The sequence below is a fragment of the Gorilla gorilla genome, chromosome 5 (assembly GCF_029281585.2).
Source record: "Gorilla gorilla gorilla isolate KB3781 chromosome 5, NHGRI_mGorGor1-v2.1_pri, whole genome shotgun sequence".
Classification (NCBI taxonomy): domain Eukaryota; kingdom Metazoa; phylum Chordata; class Mammalia; order Primates; family Hominidae; genus Gorilla; species Gorilla gorilla.
In genome coordinates this window covers 70,607,710-70,624,732 of record NC_073229.2, presented here as the reverse complement: position 1 = coordinate 70,624,732, position 17,023 = coordinate 70,607,710, and the positions used below count along the sequence as shown (strand labels likewise).

The window sequence follows — 17,023 nt, the reverse complement described above, 5'->3', positions numbered from 1 at the left end:
GCCAACATAACCCCCTATATGGTATAGATGAAGAAAGATTATTTGCAATTGATGAATCCAGGTGATGGATGCTTTCAGATTTGTTATATTATGGGCAATTTGAGTGATGCAAAGAGGAAAGCATATGCAGATAGGGTTCCCGGATTTGTCAGATAAAATACAGGACGACCACCTAAATGTGAATTTCAGATAAACAGTAAATAATATTCCAGTATAATCTGGTTTCATACCGTGTTTGGAACATAGCTATAACTAAAAAATTATTGATTGTTTGCCTGAAATTCACATTTACATGGATGTCCTATATTTTATTTGGCAACCCAGTAAGAAAAGGGTGGCATCAACTTGCCCTTCACAGACATCCCTTCCCAGCTATGCTCACAATAGAGATTTTTCAGTTGCCCTAGTCCTTGCATCCAACTCACAAAAAAAAAGCATCTTTAAAAAGCCAGTTTCTGCTGACTTGAAAAGAGAGCAAAATCTAGGTGAAATGTATTGTTTAAACTAATTGCCAACCTTGAAAAGGAACATATTAACCAGTGTCTTCTGATAAGCAGATCACTTGCCTCATGTCTTAGAATCCAGTAGGTGGCCCCTTGGCCATGAAATGTGTGGGAGTGGGTTTTCCCTAACTTGACCTTTCTCCTTTCAGTGGGAGGGAACTATTGAAAGGAACAAAGAGCTTATAAATACATTAAGACCTGGAATTCAGTTGCCCAGCCACGACAGTGACAGCGTTTAACAAAGTAAGTACTGATCTTATAAATCTCTCTACATTGCCTCACATGCTCCTCTCTAGCTTCCCAGAAAAATATGCTAATATGTGTCCTTAGCACAAGGAAAAGTCTGTTTTTACTCATATCGTGCCATCTTGGTGTGTTTGGGTGACAGTTCAAGAACTGTTTATTTCTTTTCTGTTGGATACATCTTTACAGAAATGTAAAAATGAAGAATTTAGAAAACCAGGGCCTCCTCATTTAAAGGTATGGGAAACAATGACATGAGGAGAAAAAAGAAATGGTAGCATTTTAAACAATCTGAGAATAATCAGTGCTGGAAGAAGTGGCAATGTATGCAAAAATTTATTTCTCTATATAAGTAGTCAAAACATAATTGTTGTAAGTTGTGATTCTGTAATACTATATTGGCTGTGAAAATTCAAAACTCAGGCTTATTATAATTAGAATAAATTAGTTTGAATGTCAGGAGGACTAGATTCTAGTTGAGCCTCTGCCACTAATTAGCTTGACGACAAGTCATATTCTGTCTCTGGAGTACTACCAACTCACAGCCAATCTAGAGGATAGCTAAGAAAGAGGCTCTGACTGTTAATGCCCTTTGAACTGTGTAATTCTTTGAATGGAGATCTGTCCTGCCCACTCTAGGAGGTTTCTAAGTGTCCCTGCCCTCTACCTATCTGATTTGTAGACCCCTCTCCCTCCCCGCAGATATAACAACCCAAAATGTCTCTAGACCTTGCTCAATGTCCTCTGGAGCAGAGGAGCAAAATCTCCCTGGTTGAGAACCATGGGACTACATGACTTCATGGGGCTAAGCAAGGCTATGTTACCGATGTGCCCCACTGCTTGGACATTCACTGAAAACTTCCTGTTAATCCAGGTGGACTGATTAGTGAATATCATTAACCTCTGTACAGGAGCTAAAAAGGAAAGAGAGAGAGAAACAGAGAGCCACCATATGACAGATTTGATATAAGTCTGGATTCACATAAAAATTTATTCCTACTAGAGTTCCATGGACAAAATATAGAGATCTAGAGATATGGATAGATAGATAATAGATGATGAAGAGACAGACAGATTACAGACAGATGCATAGAACGATTGATAGATAAAATAATACATACATGGATGGGTAGACAGATAAGGATTATAAATAGATACATATACATAGATTGTTGGTAGGTAAAATAATTAACGGATAGATAGATCAAAGAAAGAAGATCCATGGGCTACTCAATGTGTCCAGAGACTCACCCATCTTCCAAGCACTGGGACAAGAGCAAACACCCATTGCTGAGTTCCTACTATGAATTTTTTGTACGTTATCTCATTTAACTTTCTCAACAACCCTCAAAAGTAGAAATAACTACCTCTACTCTAAGAAGAGAAAATTGAGGCTCAGAGACTAAACAAGCTACAGCTTTTATGAACCTTGTGATGGGAGGAGTCATGGTTTATCTCATTCTCCCTTCTCTCTGATAAGAAACAGTGTCATTGGGACCACCTCAGAGATGTAACTCTTTTAATTTACTCCTGGAATTACCATAGCTTATATTCCTTTCAAATTAAGCCCATTTTTAATTGATGTAAATACAGTTATACTAGTCTTCAACTCACTCTGGATCTTAGGTTGTCAAAGTAGAGAAAGACACACTTTCATTACTTTTTTCTTCCAAGCAAGCCCCTGAAAAGTTGCTAAGAGTAAGAACTCATGAATTAGATGTTCCCCTCTCACCCTCTCCTTCCAACATTTAGTTGGCTAATATACTCTGAATAGAAAAATATAAAACAACATAATCAGACAGGAGCAGAGAGCCAGATTATGAGGTGGAGTGGAAAAGCTCTGGACCTGCAATCAGAAGGAGTTCAGGCTGACCCAACGCTCACCAAGTGTGCAGCATGAGATAGGTGCTTTAGCTTTCTGAAACTCAATGTGCCCATTGAATAGCTATTAGGAGCCATTTCCCAGGGTTGTTGCAGAAGGTAGACACACTCCCTAGATGTTGACCATGAATGAGGAGCATGTGTGTGTGACCCATGGCAAATCCTTGAGCTCTCAGGTTCTCATTCTGTGTTGAGCGAACAAAGCTCAATGGTAACCTCTGCCCCAGTCTTAGCCTGACCCTTGGAAACCTCATATTGAGAGGCGATATGTTAGTTATCAGCAGGAGTGATGTGATAAAATGTTATGTAAGATAAAAATTCATTTCCTTTTGAAACATGATTCTCAATCAATAGCTAAGGGAGCTTAGTGTGGGGAGTGGAATCATGACTCTGTGAACTCTAGTCCATAACAATTAAACAACCGCACCCCACACTTTTGTGTGAACTTCACTCTCCCTTTCTTTCTGCTGAATAATGCTATTTGCATTTCCCAAGTTAGGAAAGTGCAACATCAAAATATCTAATCACAGAACAGGTGAGTTGATTCAGTATGATTTCAAAGAATTCTTTACTTTCCAAAGGCTAAACTATTGACTCCCACATTTTAAAATGTAGACATTTAAAAGATTTTGATGTCTATTTATGCAGCCAACAAACATAAAAAAAGCTCATCATCACTGGTCATTAGAGAAATGCAAATCAAAATCACAATGAGATACCATCTCATGCCAGTTAGAATGGCGATCATTAAAAAGTCAGGAAACAACAGATGCTGGAGAGGATGTGGAGAAATAGCAACACTTTTACACTGTTGGTGGGAGTGTAAATTAGTTCAACTATTGTGGAAGACAGTGTGGCAATTCCTCAAGGATCTAGAACTAGAAATACTATTTGACCCAGCAATCCCATTTGGGTATATACTGGGTATATACCCAAAGGATTATAAATCATTCTACCACAAAGACACATGCACATGTATGTTTACTGCGGCCCTGTTCACAATAGTAAAGACTTGGAACCAACCCAAATGCCCATCAGTGATAGACTGGATAAAGAAAATGTGGCACATATACACCATGGAATACTATGCAGCCATAAAAAAGGATGAGTTCATGTCCTTTGCAGGGACATGGATGATGCTGGAAACCATCATTCTCAGTAAGCTATCACAAGAACAGAAAACAAAACACCACATGTTCTCACTCATAAGTGGGAGTTGACCAAGGAGAACACATGGTCACAGGGAGGGTAACATCACACACCAGGACCTATAGTGGGGTGGGGGCCTAGGGAAGGGATAGCATTAGGAGAAATACCTAATGTAGATGACGGGTTGAAGGGTGCAGCAAAGCAGCATGGCCTGTGCATACCTATGTAACAAACCTGCATGTTTTGCACATGTACCCCAGAAATTAAAGTATAAAAAAAAGATTTTGCTGTCTAAATTTAAGTCATACATACTTTTGTAGAAGTACATTAGTTGACGGCGGGTGCAGTGGCTCACACCTGTAATTCCAGCACTTTGGAATGCTGAGGCAAGTGGATCTCCTGAGGTCAGGTGTTTGAGACCAGCCTGGCCAACATGCTGAAGCCCGGTCTCTACAAAAAATACAAAATTAGCCGGGTGTGGTGGCATGTGCTGGTAATCCAAGCTACTTGGGAGGCTGAGGCAGGAGAATCACTTGAAACTGGGAGTCTGAGGTTGCATGAGCTGAGATTGCGCCATAGCACTCCAGCCTGGGAAAAAAACAGTAAAACTCCATGTAAAAAAAAAAAAAAATACATTAGTTGTTAAAGGCAAGTATATTTTTCTTCCAAACTCAACAACCACAAAACTTTGCAAGAAGAATCTTAATGTTTAATAACAGAGCTGGGGGTTTGGAGAGAAAATGCAACTGTTCCTAAGTCCTGGCACTGGAACTCCTGCTTTCAATGAGTCCTGTGTCCTTTCATTCACATTCATGATACAATTAGTTGCATCTGTCCCTGCAGCCACTGGTTTTCATTCTCTGATACCCTGCTATGTTCCACCTCCCAAACAGCCTGGGATAGAGCAAGGGCTATCAAACTTCACTGATGAGCCCAGTCAATTTATCTCTAATCATCTACAATGAGCAAGTGAGCATGCACACATGCAAACATCCATACACACAATATACAAATAACTGAAACTAACAACTCATGAAACATTACTTACCCTTCAACATGTCATACTCGCTGATATTTTCTATTCTTTTCTACTTCATTTTAAAAAGTAGTGGGATTTCACAATCTACTGAAAGATTACCATGCATATTTGAGAAACACTAACATAGAAAATAAGACTCAGTCTTTAGCTTTTAATAGCAGTGAGCCTGCATCCCAGATCCACCACTTAATCTGGGTAAGTTACTTTAAAAACCTCAGTATCCTCGACTATAAAATGAGAATAGCAACAGCCTTTCACCTTAGGTGATTTTTGTAGGACAAAATGAGAGAAGTTTAGAAGAATGGCCAGTGTATGACTGACGTTGAACAAATGCTAGCTCCTTCCATATCCTGCAAAGTTAATGCAGCAACATCTCTTTTCCCAGGTTATAAAACAAAATGCCCCCCCACAGAGTTAAAATATAGAATGCCAAAAGAAGCAAGGGATTAGCATTCTCTGTTGAAAGACTTTGGATCTTCTAGCTACAGTAAAACAAGTCTGAAGCCTAATTTCTGGTTTTGATCAAATGCAGTCTCACAGCCAGAGAGCTGAAGAGTGACTTAGCTCCCTGCCGGTCCTCCCTGTCAGTGACATCCTCTGGTTTCACAACCAGTTCATGGGTTCCCAGGGCCTTCACCCAGCTGGCTTCCAGGAGTGACTTCATTTTAGTCCTTGGTGTAGATATTCATGTCCATCACCAACCAGAGTGTGACTGTGAACATTGTATTTCTCTGATGTTCGATTTCATTAACTAAAAAATGGAGAAAACAACCATTTCATGGGACTATAAGGAGGGTTAAAGATATAAAATAATGAAAGGGACTAGCATTGAGGAAGGATCACTAGGAAGTTTTCAATAAATATTAGTTCTTGAATTCTTCCTCTTCCCATTAACTCCTATACATGTATTTTTACCACATACTCTCACCTCTTAGGCTGCCAAGAAAAGTCACAGGTAAACAATGAAGACTTGAGACTGGTTTGAGGTTGGCCACTGCTGGGTAACAATTTGAGCCAAGAAAACATTCCGGGAACTGCTTCAACCCAGTCATGAAGAAGGCAGGTTCTTCTTAAGCATTGTTTGTGGTTTTCAACCACACATCCTAAAGTACATTTTTGATTCTATCGTTTCAATTATTCATTCATTCATTCAGGCTTAGAGAAACCTCCAGGAGACTGCTATCATGGCAGAGAAGCCCAAGCTCCACTACTCCAATGCACGGGGCAGAATGGAGTCCATACGGTGGCTCCTGGCTGCAGCTGGAATAGAGGTAGGTTCTGAGTTAGGTCATCTTAAGTTGGATTTAAAATTGCGTTAGCACATACTTTTCCCACAGAAACTATGCAATGATTACTTACTGAAGCATTGTGCCTTAAATAAAAATGGACTGTAATTTAGAAAAAGATGAATAGATTTGACCTAAAAATTGTTAAAATTTCTTCTCATCTAAGAGCATACATGTTAAAATACAATTAAGAAACTAATCAAAAAGTGTAGAACTTAAGTGGATTAGAATTTAAAGAAACTGTAAAAAATAATTTATGGCATTAGAAACATGAATATTGACTGAATATTTGATGACATGAAATAATTATTGTTAATATTTCATGTGTGATAATGTACTATGGTGATCTTTAGAATAGTTTATGTGTTTTAGGAAAACACATTGAAGTATTTAAGGATTAATCATATGGATCTGGGATTTCTTTGGAATTATTACAAAAGGAGAAGTAGGTGGGCATAAATATAACTTCACATTGGTTTTGGTTGATAATTATTGATTCTAGGTGAGAAATATAAGGAGAATTTTTATGCTTTTCTGTTTATTTTTATTCATGTTCATAATTTCCACAACAAAAAAATAAAAATACGTAATATTAAAAAATGGCAGTAGTTAGAGATAAAATGCAAACTATAAATGAGAGGTGTAAGGGAGTGGATTGTAACAAACTACCTATTAAAGACTGACCACATTCACAGCAATTATTTGTTGAGCACTTATTAATTCCAGGTTCTGTACTAGGTCATGGAGATAGACAGTGAACAAGACAGACACAGTCCCTGCCCTGGGGCAGCCTACATGTCTATGAGGATGCAGACAAGTAAACACGTGGTTAAAATGAGGGGTGGAGGCTTCTAGAACACCCAAGCATTCCCCAGTGTTACCAGGTCATCCTCCCAGTGTTTGAGTAGGAAATGCTTGGAGGTGTCTGTGGGACTCCGCTGAGTGCTGCCCTCTAGAGGTGTCACTGAGAAAAACACTTCCCAGTCCAGAACAGAGTCCTTCAGCGACTGCCTGAGGGTTTTCCTGGGAAGTGAGTCATGGACGAACTCAGGAGATCTTGTCCCTCGGGTGGCAGCAGAAAAGGGGGGTTTCAGGTGAGGTGGCGTCCTGTGAAGGGAACTTCTAGCGCGCCCCTTCAGCCTCACAGCGCCGTGTGGACCTGAGCCTCGGAACGGTACTTTGTGCGTTGCTTCACGAAGGCTTGGGACTTTAGCCCAACCCTTTCTCAGTTCTATGAAGAAATAAGCACGTAAGAAATCCAAACACTATCATTCTAGGTTGTTTCCTTTGTACAAATGAATACCCTGTTTCACTGTCACCCAGACATCAGCTCTGCAGCTCAGGGATGTGTTCAGAGCCCGGGTAGGAAGAGTTCAGCAGGAGGGAGGGAGGGGCAAGGCTGGGAGGAACCCAGGTTCCCAGGTCTCCATCCAGCCTGACTGAAGGCGGGGGCAGGGTTGACTGCAGACCTTGCTCAGGCTTCTGGGGTCTCAGTGCCCTAAGGCTGATGATCACAACCCAGTCCTCACATCCCACTTGCCAACCCCACCCCACCTTGGCTACCCTCCTTCCTGGACCACCCACCGTTCCTTAGGTTTGTCCTGAACTGGATGCCTTATTAATTGCTGGCACACACCCCCATGATCTCTAGATCCCGGTCCTGTGTAATCATAGATCCACGACAAATTCTGTTCCATGGAGCAAGCCAGAAACCCCCAAATTCCTGATCTTTCACCATAAAGAACTCCATTAAAGTATAATTAACCACTGGAAACACCGCTACTATTTATTACTTGATGTATGTGGGTCAGGCCTTGTATCATGCATTTTGAAACATTACAAAATTCCATTTAAGAAAATATTATATTCCCATTTTGCAGATTAAGAATCTAAGGCTTGAAGATTTTAAGCAATAATTCCTAGATCACACAGCTATTTTGAGGCAGAGTCAAGATTGGAACCAGATCATAACAACATTGAAATCCAGAAAACCTTGATAACTTTTGCTTAGACTTTTGGTTTGATAGATTCTGCCTATTTAAGTCAACTGAATCATTATGTAATAACTGAATTTCATATCTGTATTAAATACCTGCAACCACTCATAGCTTCTGGTCAGATTGAGACAGCCTTGTTGCTGGCTGCCATTTCCACCAAAGTGACTTGTCTCAGAACGAGGTGGAATTTACTCCAACGTTTAAGTTACTGGATGTAGATCAAGAACTAAGTATAGTTTCAAAATTCTAAGCATAACTTATATTTAATGAGCAGTTACTATACACCTGCTACTTTTCTAAGTGCTTTGCGTGACCTTGTAATTTAATCTTGATATCAGCCTATACCATAGGTGCCGTTAAGTATACCCATTTCATAGATTAGCATACTCAGACACAGAGAGTTTCAGTAACATGTCCAAAGTCAAGAAGCCAGTACATGAAAATGGTGATATTGAACCCATAAAACCACATCAGAAACCAGAGGTTTTCATGAAAAATAATGTTAGCGTGGGACTCTAATTCCTTTATTAAATTGAGAATTTTACCCTGTTGGGTCCCATGTACTTCAGAAGAGAAAATTATATGTGCAAGTGTTAAAGCTGTGCAACAGCTGCAACCTATTTCACCCTTAGCAGAGTTCCTGAAAAGTGGGGTGATATAAATTATAGCAGAGGCTCCTTGGTGGCAGAATATTTGATGGCCATTAGCCCAAGGCATACCCCACACTGGGGACACACAAGGTTGTGGTCTGATCTCACCTGGAGACACAGGCTTTCCTAAGATATGGCAACACCATAACTAGGAGAACTGCTCAGTGCCTTCTTTCCAGTGATGTCCCCTCTCAAAACATGACCTAATCATAGACATTCATGAGAACAGGGTGGCAGTGAACTAAAAGATTGAGCAGCTATGTGCTGTGACCCATGCACTTTTCTCAATGAATTAGGTCTAAACTTCCAAATGGCCATTACCAGCCCCTTCTGTGTATCCTGCTAAACTCAGAAATCTTATATTCTCCAAATCATGCACCAGATAGGGGCCATTCAACATCACAAGTCTATAACAGAATTAACTAAGAAGAACCCATTTACTGTTTCTGCTTCCAGTTTGAAGAGAAATTTCTAGAATCTGCAGAAGATTTGGACAAGTTAAGAAATGGTAAGATCAATCTCTAAGTAACTCTGATGAGGGTTTCTAGTAGAAGGTACAGAGGAACGTTGAGCAGCCGGGAATGCCTATGTGTGTGGGGGGTGATATTTAGTCACGGTGGAGAGGGAGAAAGTGGTTAAAATGGAAGGGATGTGGCTCCTTGATCAGGTCTGGCAACTCTCTCCAAGCTAAAAGGACCAGACCTCTCAGAGTATTTGTTAGAGGAATGATATCCCACCCCCGGGGAAAGCCCTTTTTCTGTTTTCATGCTTGGGGGACCGTCAGTGAGCTGTGGTTATCAGCACAGGATCCCACAGAGCCCTCCCCATCCAAGCACACGCAAGAACATGCGCTAGATGAAAGGAGGAGAAATCGACGTGGCCATTGCCTTGAGGTTTTTCTTTCATGGGGGGGCGTGACAAAGTAACACTGTGGCACTATTGCAGGCTTTGAAGAGCAGAAAAGGGGACCCTTACATTAAAAACCTCTCAGAACCTGCCTTAAATGTCACAAACACCATGAGACTTACCCTGCGAACTTCCCATTTTAAATGGCACCCTGTTGCCAGTCCTACTGTAATTTGTCCCAACCTCTTCCTAAAATATCCATGAAGATAAATCAACACAAAAAATACAAGAGTCCTACTATGTATCTGGAGGGGAAATAAAAACAAAAATGAAGTAACAGGATAAAAAGTAAAATGAAGCTTCTTAAGAAAAAGAAGAACTACAGGAAACTTTTTAAAAATGTTGTTTGGGCCGGGTATGGTGGCTCACGCCTGTAATCCCAGCTCTTTAAGAGGCTGAGGCGGGTGGATCATTTGAGGTCAGGAGTTCGAGACCAGTTTGGCCAACATGATGAGATCACATCTCTACTAAAAATACAAAAATTAGCTGGGTATGTTGGCGCATGCCTGTAATCCCAGCTACTCAGGAGGCTGAGGTAGGAGAATTGCTTGAACCCAGGAGGCAGAGGTTACAGTGAGCTGAGATCGTCCCACTGCACTCCAGCCTGGGCGACAGAGTGAGACTCTGTCTCAAAAAACAAAACAAGGAAAAAAGTTGTTTCAAGTGAAATCTTACCAGGCAATAATTTCTTTTTCATTTCACAAATTTAATCATTTCCATAACCATTTTTTTCATCCCAAAAGGGTGGGTTTCATAGACACTTCATACTCCTTTTTTTTTCTTCTTTCTAAGATGGGAGTTTGCTGTTCCAGCAAGTACCAATGGTTGAGATTGACGGGATGAAGCTGGTGCAGACCAGAGCCATTCTTAACTACATTGCCAGCAAATACAACCTTTATGGGAAAGACATGAAGGAGAGAGCCCTGTATGGTATATTTTCTGTTCTTCCATCCACAGAGAACACAGAGTGATTTAAGTCCTTCTTTGAGTGGGTGGGACCATGGCAGGGCATCATGACCAGCAGCAGGCTGGGTCTTGGTGATGCACACTGAGGTCCAGTATTGCAGAGTCCCATGGAGATGAGGGAACAGTGAACATGGAGAGGGTTCAGGCGAGGGTGATTTTAGAAGAGGATGCAGTCCATGGATCCTGCAACCTGACGGAGGTTTCCAAACACTCATAAACCCAATGAACTGAGGAGGATGGGGAATCATGATTCAGGTACTCAGAACTTCAGAGGCTAGACTCCAGCCAACAGCATAGGGCAAGGCATAGAATGTCTGAGAGTCTGTAGATGAAGGCCTGAGGAGGGAAGGCTGCAAATAAGCTGAATCTCAGGTCCCCGTAATTCCAAGAATCATGACCAGGAACCTAAATTACCAACCAATTATATGGACTAGAACACTTGAGCAGGGCTAGTAGAGGCTGGCACCAAGGATGCTGGGGTTACATTGACACGTGGATAGAAGGCTGAAACAGCCAGATTGATTCAATACCAACAAAGCCAAGGGGTCTCCTCTCTGTTGTGATGAGACTGCATAATTACAAATAAATCCTGAATGGAACTGTTGGCAGCTCCACAAAAACTTTAACATAGTATTACCAACGACCCAGCAGTTGCTCTAGTAGGCATATCCCCAAACAATCAAAAATACATCCACACTAAATTTTTTACATAAATGAACAATGCAAATAACAATATTCATAGTATTCAAAAAGTGGAAACAACCCAAATATCCATCAATCAATCAATGGAGGAGAAAAAATGCCTTAGCCATGCAATGGAAAGATATTTGGTCATAAAAGGAATGAAGTACCAATGCATGCTACAAGATGGTTAAACAATAAAGACATGTTACATAAAATACACAAGACACAGAAGGCCAAGTATTATAGGATTCTTTTTGTATGAAATGTCCAGATATTCAAATCCATAGAGGTAGCAAGTAGATTAGTGGTTGCCTGGAGGTAAAGGAGTGGGGCTTGGAGATAAATGAAGAATACCACTAATGGTACAGATGTCCTTATCAGGGTGATAAGAATAATTCTGGAATTAGACTGTGATGATTTTTACAGAATTCTGTGAATCCACCAAAAACCACTCAATAGTGTAATTTAACAGGTTGCTATTACAGTATGTGAACATACGTCAATAAAGGTCTTGTTTTAAAAAGTATTGTGAAACTCTAGTTTGACACAAAAGAAGAAAAGTTTGCACTGGTTGTAATTGTATAGAGAATTTCACCGGGGAAGGGGATTCTTAGGTGGGGTCTCAGGAAAGGCACACATGGCTAGAGTTAGGCAACAGCACATGGAGAGGGCTGTGGAAATGTGTTTCATGGGTGTAATTGGAAGAACTGCTAATATGGGGCACAGGAGCCCTGGGAGCTGTAAAATGATGAGAGAGGACAAGAAATATGGCTGAGATGGCTGTGCCAGGGATTCTTTTAGGATTACTTAGAGGGCAGGTCTTTGGCCATTTGACTCACACTAAGTTCATGCACAGAACAAGCCACAATTGAGATGATAAATCCTGGCACAGCATCAGTGGGTACTGGCAGTGATTCCACCAATTTCTCTCATGACTGTGACCACCGATGCTCTTTTTCCTGTATTAGGTCATGTGTGTAACAAAATTTTGAGATCTATCTACCTTGATAGGTTGTTTTAGGAAATAAATGTTAATATACCTGTAAAAATCAGAACCTAATGACTATATACCTGTAAAACTCAGAGCATAATGACTAGAGTATAAAAGGCACTAACTGGAGGTGAATTACTTTGCCACCATCTGACCCTCTATTCTCTTAGGTTTTTATAAACCTATAAAATCTAAGGCAAAAGGCATTTGATGGTTTGGTTGTTTTTGTCTTTCAGGATTGATATGTACACAGAAGGTATAGTAGATTTGACTGAAATGATCATTCTTCTGCTCGTATGTCAACCAGAGGAAAGAGATGCCAAGACTGCCTTGGTCAAAGAGAAAATAAAAAATCGCTACTTCCCTGCCTTTGAAAAAGTAAGGGAAGCTGTTCAATGTTTAGGGGAACTGAGTTTAGACACCAGTAGAAAAATAGTGGCTGGGCATTCCTGGGGCCACTGACCTTCACTTTCAGTGAGACTTCATGAACACCAAGGCAGCACTCCGACTCTCAAGGCATCTTATGCAAATAGACTTGGAGGAACAATTGTACCACTGATACCCAAGCTATGATTTTCCAGTAAAATTTTAATTTACAGACCCCAACATTAAATTCTCTGTTCAACAAAATTTCATATTCATAAGCAGAACGTGGGCTGTGGAAGGCTCTGGATCACACTGGAGGTTGCTGTTGAGTCTATGGAACCCCATAGACTTTGATGGAAGAAGAACATGATGAAAGTGATCCATCAGAAAATATTCTGGCACCCTGTGTAGGAAGACAGGAAACCAATTGCCCAACCAGAGAATATTGCAGTGTTTCAGGGATCAGTATTTTTTAAAAGGAGAGTGACTGTGGGATGCAGAGGAAGATTCCGTAAAATGCATTTTATAGTAAGTTGCAGACATCAGTGCAGTCCACCCCTAAACGCTTCAGCTTGCAGATTATAACATAGTGCCGTTTAGGAACCAGAGTCGATGCTGTAAAAAAGATGATGAATTCAGGTTCACCCAGGTTTCCTACAGATCCCAGGGAGATAGAGCAGGGAATGAGGAGAGCAGACAAGGAGAAATGAGGACTCTGAAATAGTCTCCTTCTGGGGGAAGAGTGTTGTCATGAAGGTGGAGTCACTGCCCAAGGGAGATTGGAGAGGGAGGGAGCAGAATGTAGAGCCATGTCCTGAATGTGAGGGCTCCACGCTGTAGGGCCTGGGGCAGACAGAACATGTGGCAGCAGGTGCTAAGTCCTTGGCGCATGTGGAAGAAGCAAGCTGGGTGGGTCCTGTAGACACCACAGTGATGTGGATGAGAAGAGAAAATGGTAGTCTGGCTTCCAACCAAGCAGTGAGCAGAGTTACAGTTCTTACTCTCTCATTCATTCAGATAATGTGGAGAAAGCTTGGGATTTCTGCACCCATGCAATAAGGCAACAGAGGTGGGAAAAGTCAGGGTGGAGAGGCTCTGAAAGAAGCAGGGGTCCCAGCCTGGGTGGGCATGTGTTCCTGATCTGATTCCTCCCATTCTCCAGGTCTTAAAGAGCCATGGACAAGACTACCTTGTTGGCAACAAGCTGAGCCGGGCTGACATTCACCTGGTGGAACTTCTCTACTACGTGGAAGAGCTTGACTCTAGTCTTATCTCCAGCTTCCCTCTGCTGAAGGTGACCCATTTCACAGCCCAGAGAGACAGCCCCACATCTCTTATATTGGGATCTCATATCTGGGCCCTGGGACTGACCATGTTTTGACCCCACCCTTCTCCAGTCCTTCAGTGCCCCCAAGGTCTCCAAAATGAGCTTCCAGGCTCCAATTTTGAGGAATGAAAACACTTTTGTTCTGGAAAGGAAATTTGTGGTTCATGCTACCCCATGAAGAGTATGTTGCCTTTTATCATGGAAAGGACCCAGGGCCCAGCAGCTCTTCCCATCCCTCTATTTCAATGTGGTTTCTGTTCCTGAGTTCTCTGTGATGTCCTTTATCCCACATGTGCCCTTGTCTTCCCACATTGAGTTGGACTGAGCAGAGCCCTTTCCATCTGGTTTCCTCCCTGGGCTCCGGCTCCTTTTGTCAAACATTGTGGTCCTCTCTGCACAGCTCTCCCAGCACTCTGCCCCCCACACTGTATCTCTCACTGAGAAAAGGTGGTCCCATGGTTTGTGTTTAATGTTTTCTATAACATTTTCCTTTCCAACTCATTTCCCCATAGTTTTACTTCTGCTTAGAGACTGACCTGTGTTGATATCTCACAGGCACATTGATTTTTCTTGTCTTATACAAGAGCCACAAATCGACAGGATTAATATGTAAGGAGAAAGATAGGGATGACTGAACTGATTAAAACTTCAAGACATCTTTGGGGAAAATAAAGTGAGCTACATGTTATTCCTCTTATCTTCATTTCTCACTGGGTGTCTGTTTCTGCCTCCATGCTGGTACTCATGGAGGGGACTCGCTTGGTCTTTGGCATGAGGGGCTCAGATTCCCTGGGTCATCTTAAAGATGATGGCAGGCCTTGGCTTCACTCTGAGGCTGTGCTTTGTGGATTACAGGCCCTGAAAACCAGAATCAGCAACCTGCCCACGGTGAAGAAATTTCTGCAGCCTGGCAGCCAGAGAAAGCCTCCCATGGATGAGAAATCTTTAGAAGAAGCAAGGAAGATTTTCAGGTTTTAATAAAGCAGCCATGGAGGCCAAGAACATGCCAGACCAGTATTCTACAGTTTGCAACAATGAAGTGCTTTACCTAAGTGTGGATTGTGCCTCTTGCCAAGCTAATAAACTCTTTCCAATTACATGCTAATTAAATAATAAATAACTCTTATTTGTCAACGTAGCTAAAATTGATTTGTTTTCATTAGGATCTGATATGAATTCAGATTTCTAATCTCCTCCTAACCTACCACTTTCTTGGAATTAAAAATTTGGTAAAAAAGAAGAAACTATAGATTTTGTGGTTTGTTTGACTTTTCCAAGAATTGTCATGTAACATTTGTCATACAATCTATTAAAATGCCAATGTAGAAATGCACTTCTGACATTCTCAGGTATGCACAGGAGAAGAGTTACCATCCTGGGTAATGGCATAAAGACATTTTCTTCTTTTCCTGGACAGTCATTTTATTTCTGATAAAAGCGTTTTTTCTTATGCATTTGCAAAACAACCATTCTGTGTGCTGTGGATTCCTCAGTTTTCTAGGAGGTGAGGAAATATTGAAGAGCAAACAGACCCACCCTCTGCTCTCAGGCCACCCTGTTGTCCCTTACAGTGCGTGTGCTCCTGGCTCATCCTCACTCTGCTCCGTAAGGCTCTGTGGGGACCACCGTCATGAACATTCCCTCAGTTCCCTCAGTGCCACTGAGGCCTGGGCTGCCAAGATACAGATGGTATATTTGAATTACATATAAGTAACTACTATATGCAAAATCACTTTTCGGTGGTGTGTCATTGTGCCAGAGTGCTTAGATGAGGAGTGCTTTCTAGCTCCACCCACATACTGGGCCTATAATGTTAATCTCCCCTAGGACACCTGGGCTTCTGCAATTTGAGCTCTCCTGTTAGAATGAGCTTCCCCACAGTTGGCAGAGGTGGTTGAGGGAGCAGACAGACACAGGCTTCCTACCTGCAGCTTCACTTTGCTCTAGTCTCTTCTCCACTTACAACCAGCATAGCTTTTCTAAAATACAAATTGGAAAAAAAATCACAGAATTCTGCAGTGAGTCCTGACTGCATATAGAAGGTGTCCTCACACCCGTCCTCACTCCTTGATCTCCAGCCCAATCCACCCTCTGAGCATGGTGGGGCCTCTTGCCTTCCTGCCTGGGTGCATTTGCTAGCCCTCCCTGGCAAGCTCCTCCCCAGTGGACACACTTAACACTACCTCATTGCTTCCCAGGAGCGCCGGGCTGTCCTCTGCCCTCCACCGGGCCCCAGTGAGCCTCTAATAACACCTGAGGGCTACTATGTCTGCTCCCCTGTACTGTGAGCTTGTGGTGTGGGGCTTGGCTTGCTGGGTCCCCAGTGCTTCATCACCAATGGACAATGACATCTGCACAGACCCATACACAGCTCTATGCAACTCCAGAACCTGGGTATATGAGACTGGGCTTTGAGAACTCACAAACCCCCACACACTCTACCTGACTGTCTCTATTCTTTCATTAATTTCTAAAAAACTGGACTCATATCCCTCAAATGCTTTGTAAGGACCTTGCTTGGATGCTGACCAAAATAAACTGCTAAGAAATTTTTATGGGACACGTGAACTAGAATGCTGAAACTTTGATGAAATTAAGAAATTATAGAATTTTAATATGATAGAAGATTATCATAATAAACATAATCATAGTGTGATTGTGTTTAGAAAGGAAATTCTTCCTTGCTAGAGAAGAATACTAGTATTTACAGATGAAATGATATGCTATCTGGGATTTGCTTGAAAAGAATCCCCTGGTAGTGGAGGGAGTACATGGGAGTTTGTATCATTTTCTTGTGGCTCTTCTCGCAGATTCCTACAAACTACAAACTGGGTGGCTTGAAACAACAGAAATGCATTTTCTTACAATTCTGAAGGCCAGAAGTCTGAAGTCAGGGTGCGAGTAGGGCCACATTGCCTTGAAAGTTCTAGGGAACAATCCTTCCCTGCCTCCTATAACTTCTGGGGGCTCTTGGCATTTCTGGACTTTCATGGATCGTGGCCACATCACTCTACTTTCTGCCTAGGGCTTCCAGC

General features: G+C 41.8%; 1 protein-coding gene across 1 annotated transcript; it reads left to right on the top strand.

Moving 5' to 3' along the window:
* Positions 1-656: 656 nt before the first annotated feature.
* On the top strand, positions 657-15,235 carry LOC101153366 (glutathione S-transferase A5). Its single transcript, XM_019029723.3, has 7 exons — positions 657-746; positions 5,970-6,086; positions 9,205-9,256; positions 10,447-10,579; positions 12,532-12,673; positions 13,824-13,955; positions 14,844-15,235. Exons 2-7 carry the CDS (start codon positions 6,000-6,002, stop codon positions 14,964-14,966), a joined length of 669 nt encoding a protein of 222 aa, XP_018885268.2. The 5' UTR covers positions 657-746; positions 5,970-5,999; the 3' UTR covers positions 14,967-15,235.
* Positions 15,236-17,023: the final 1,788 nt, after the last annotated feature.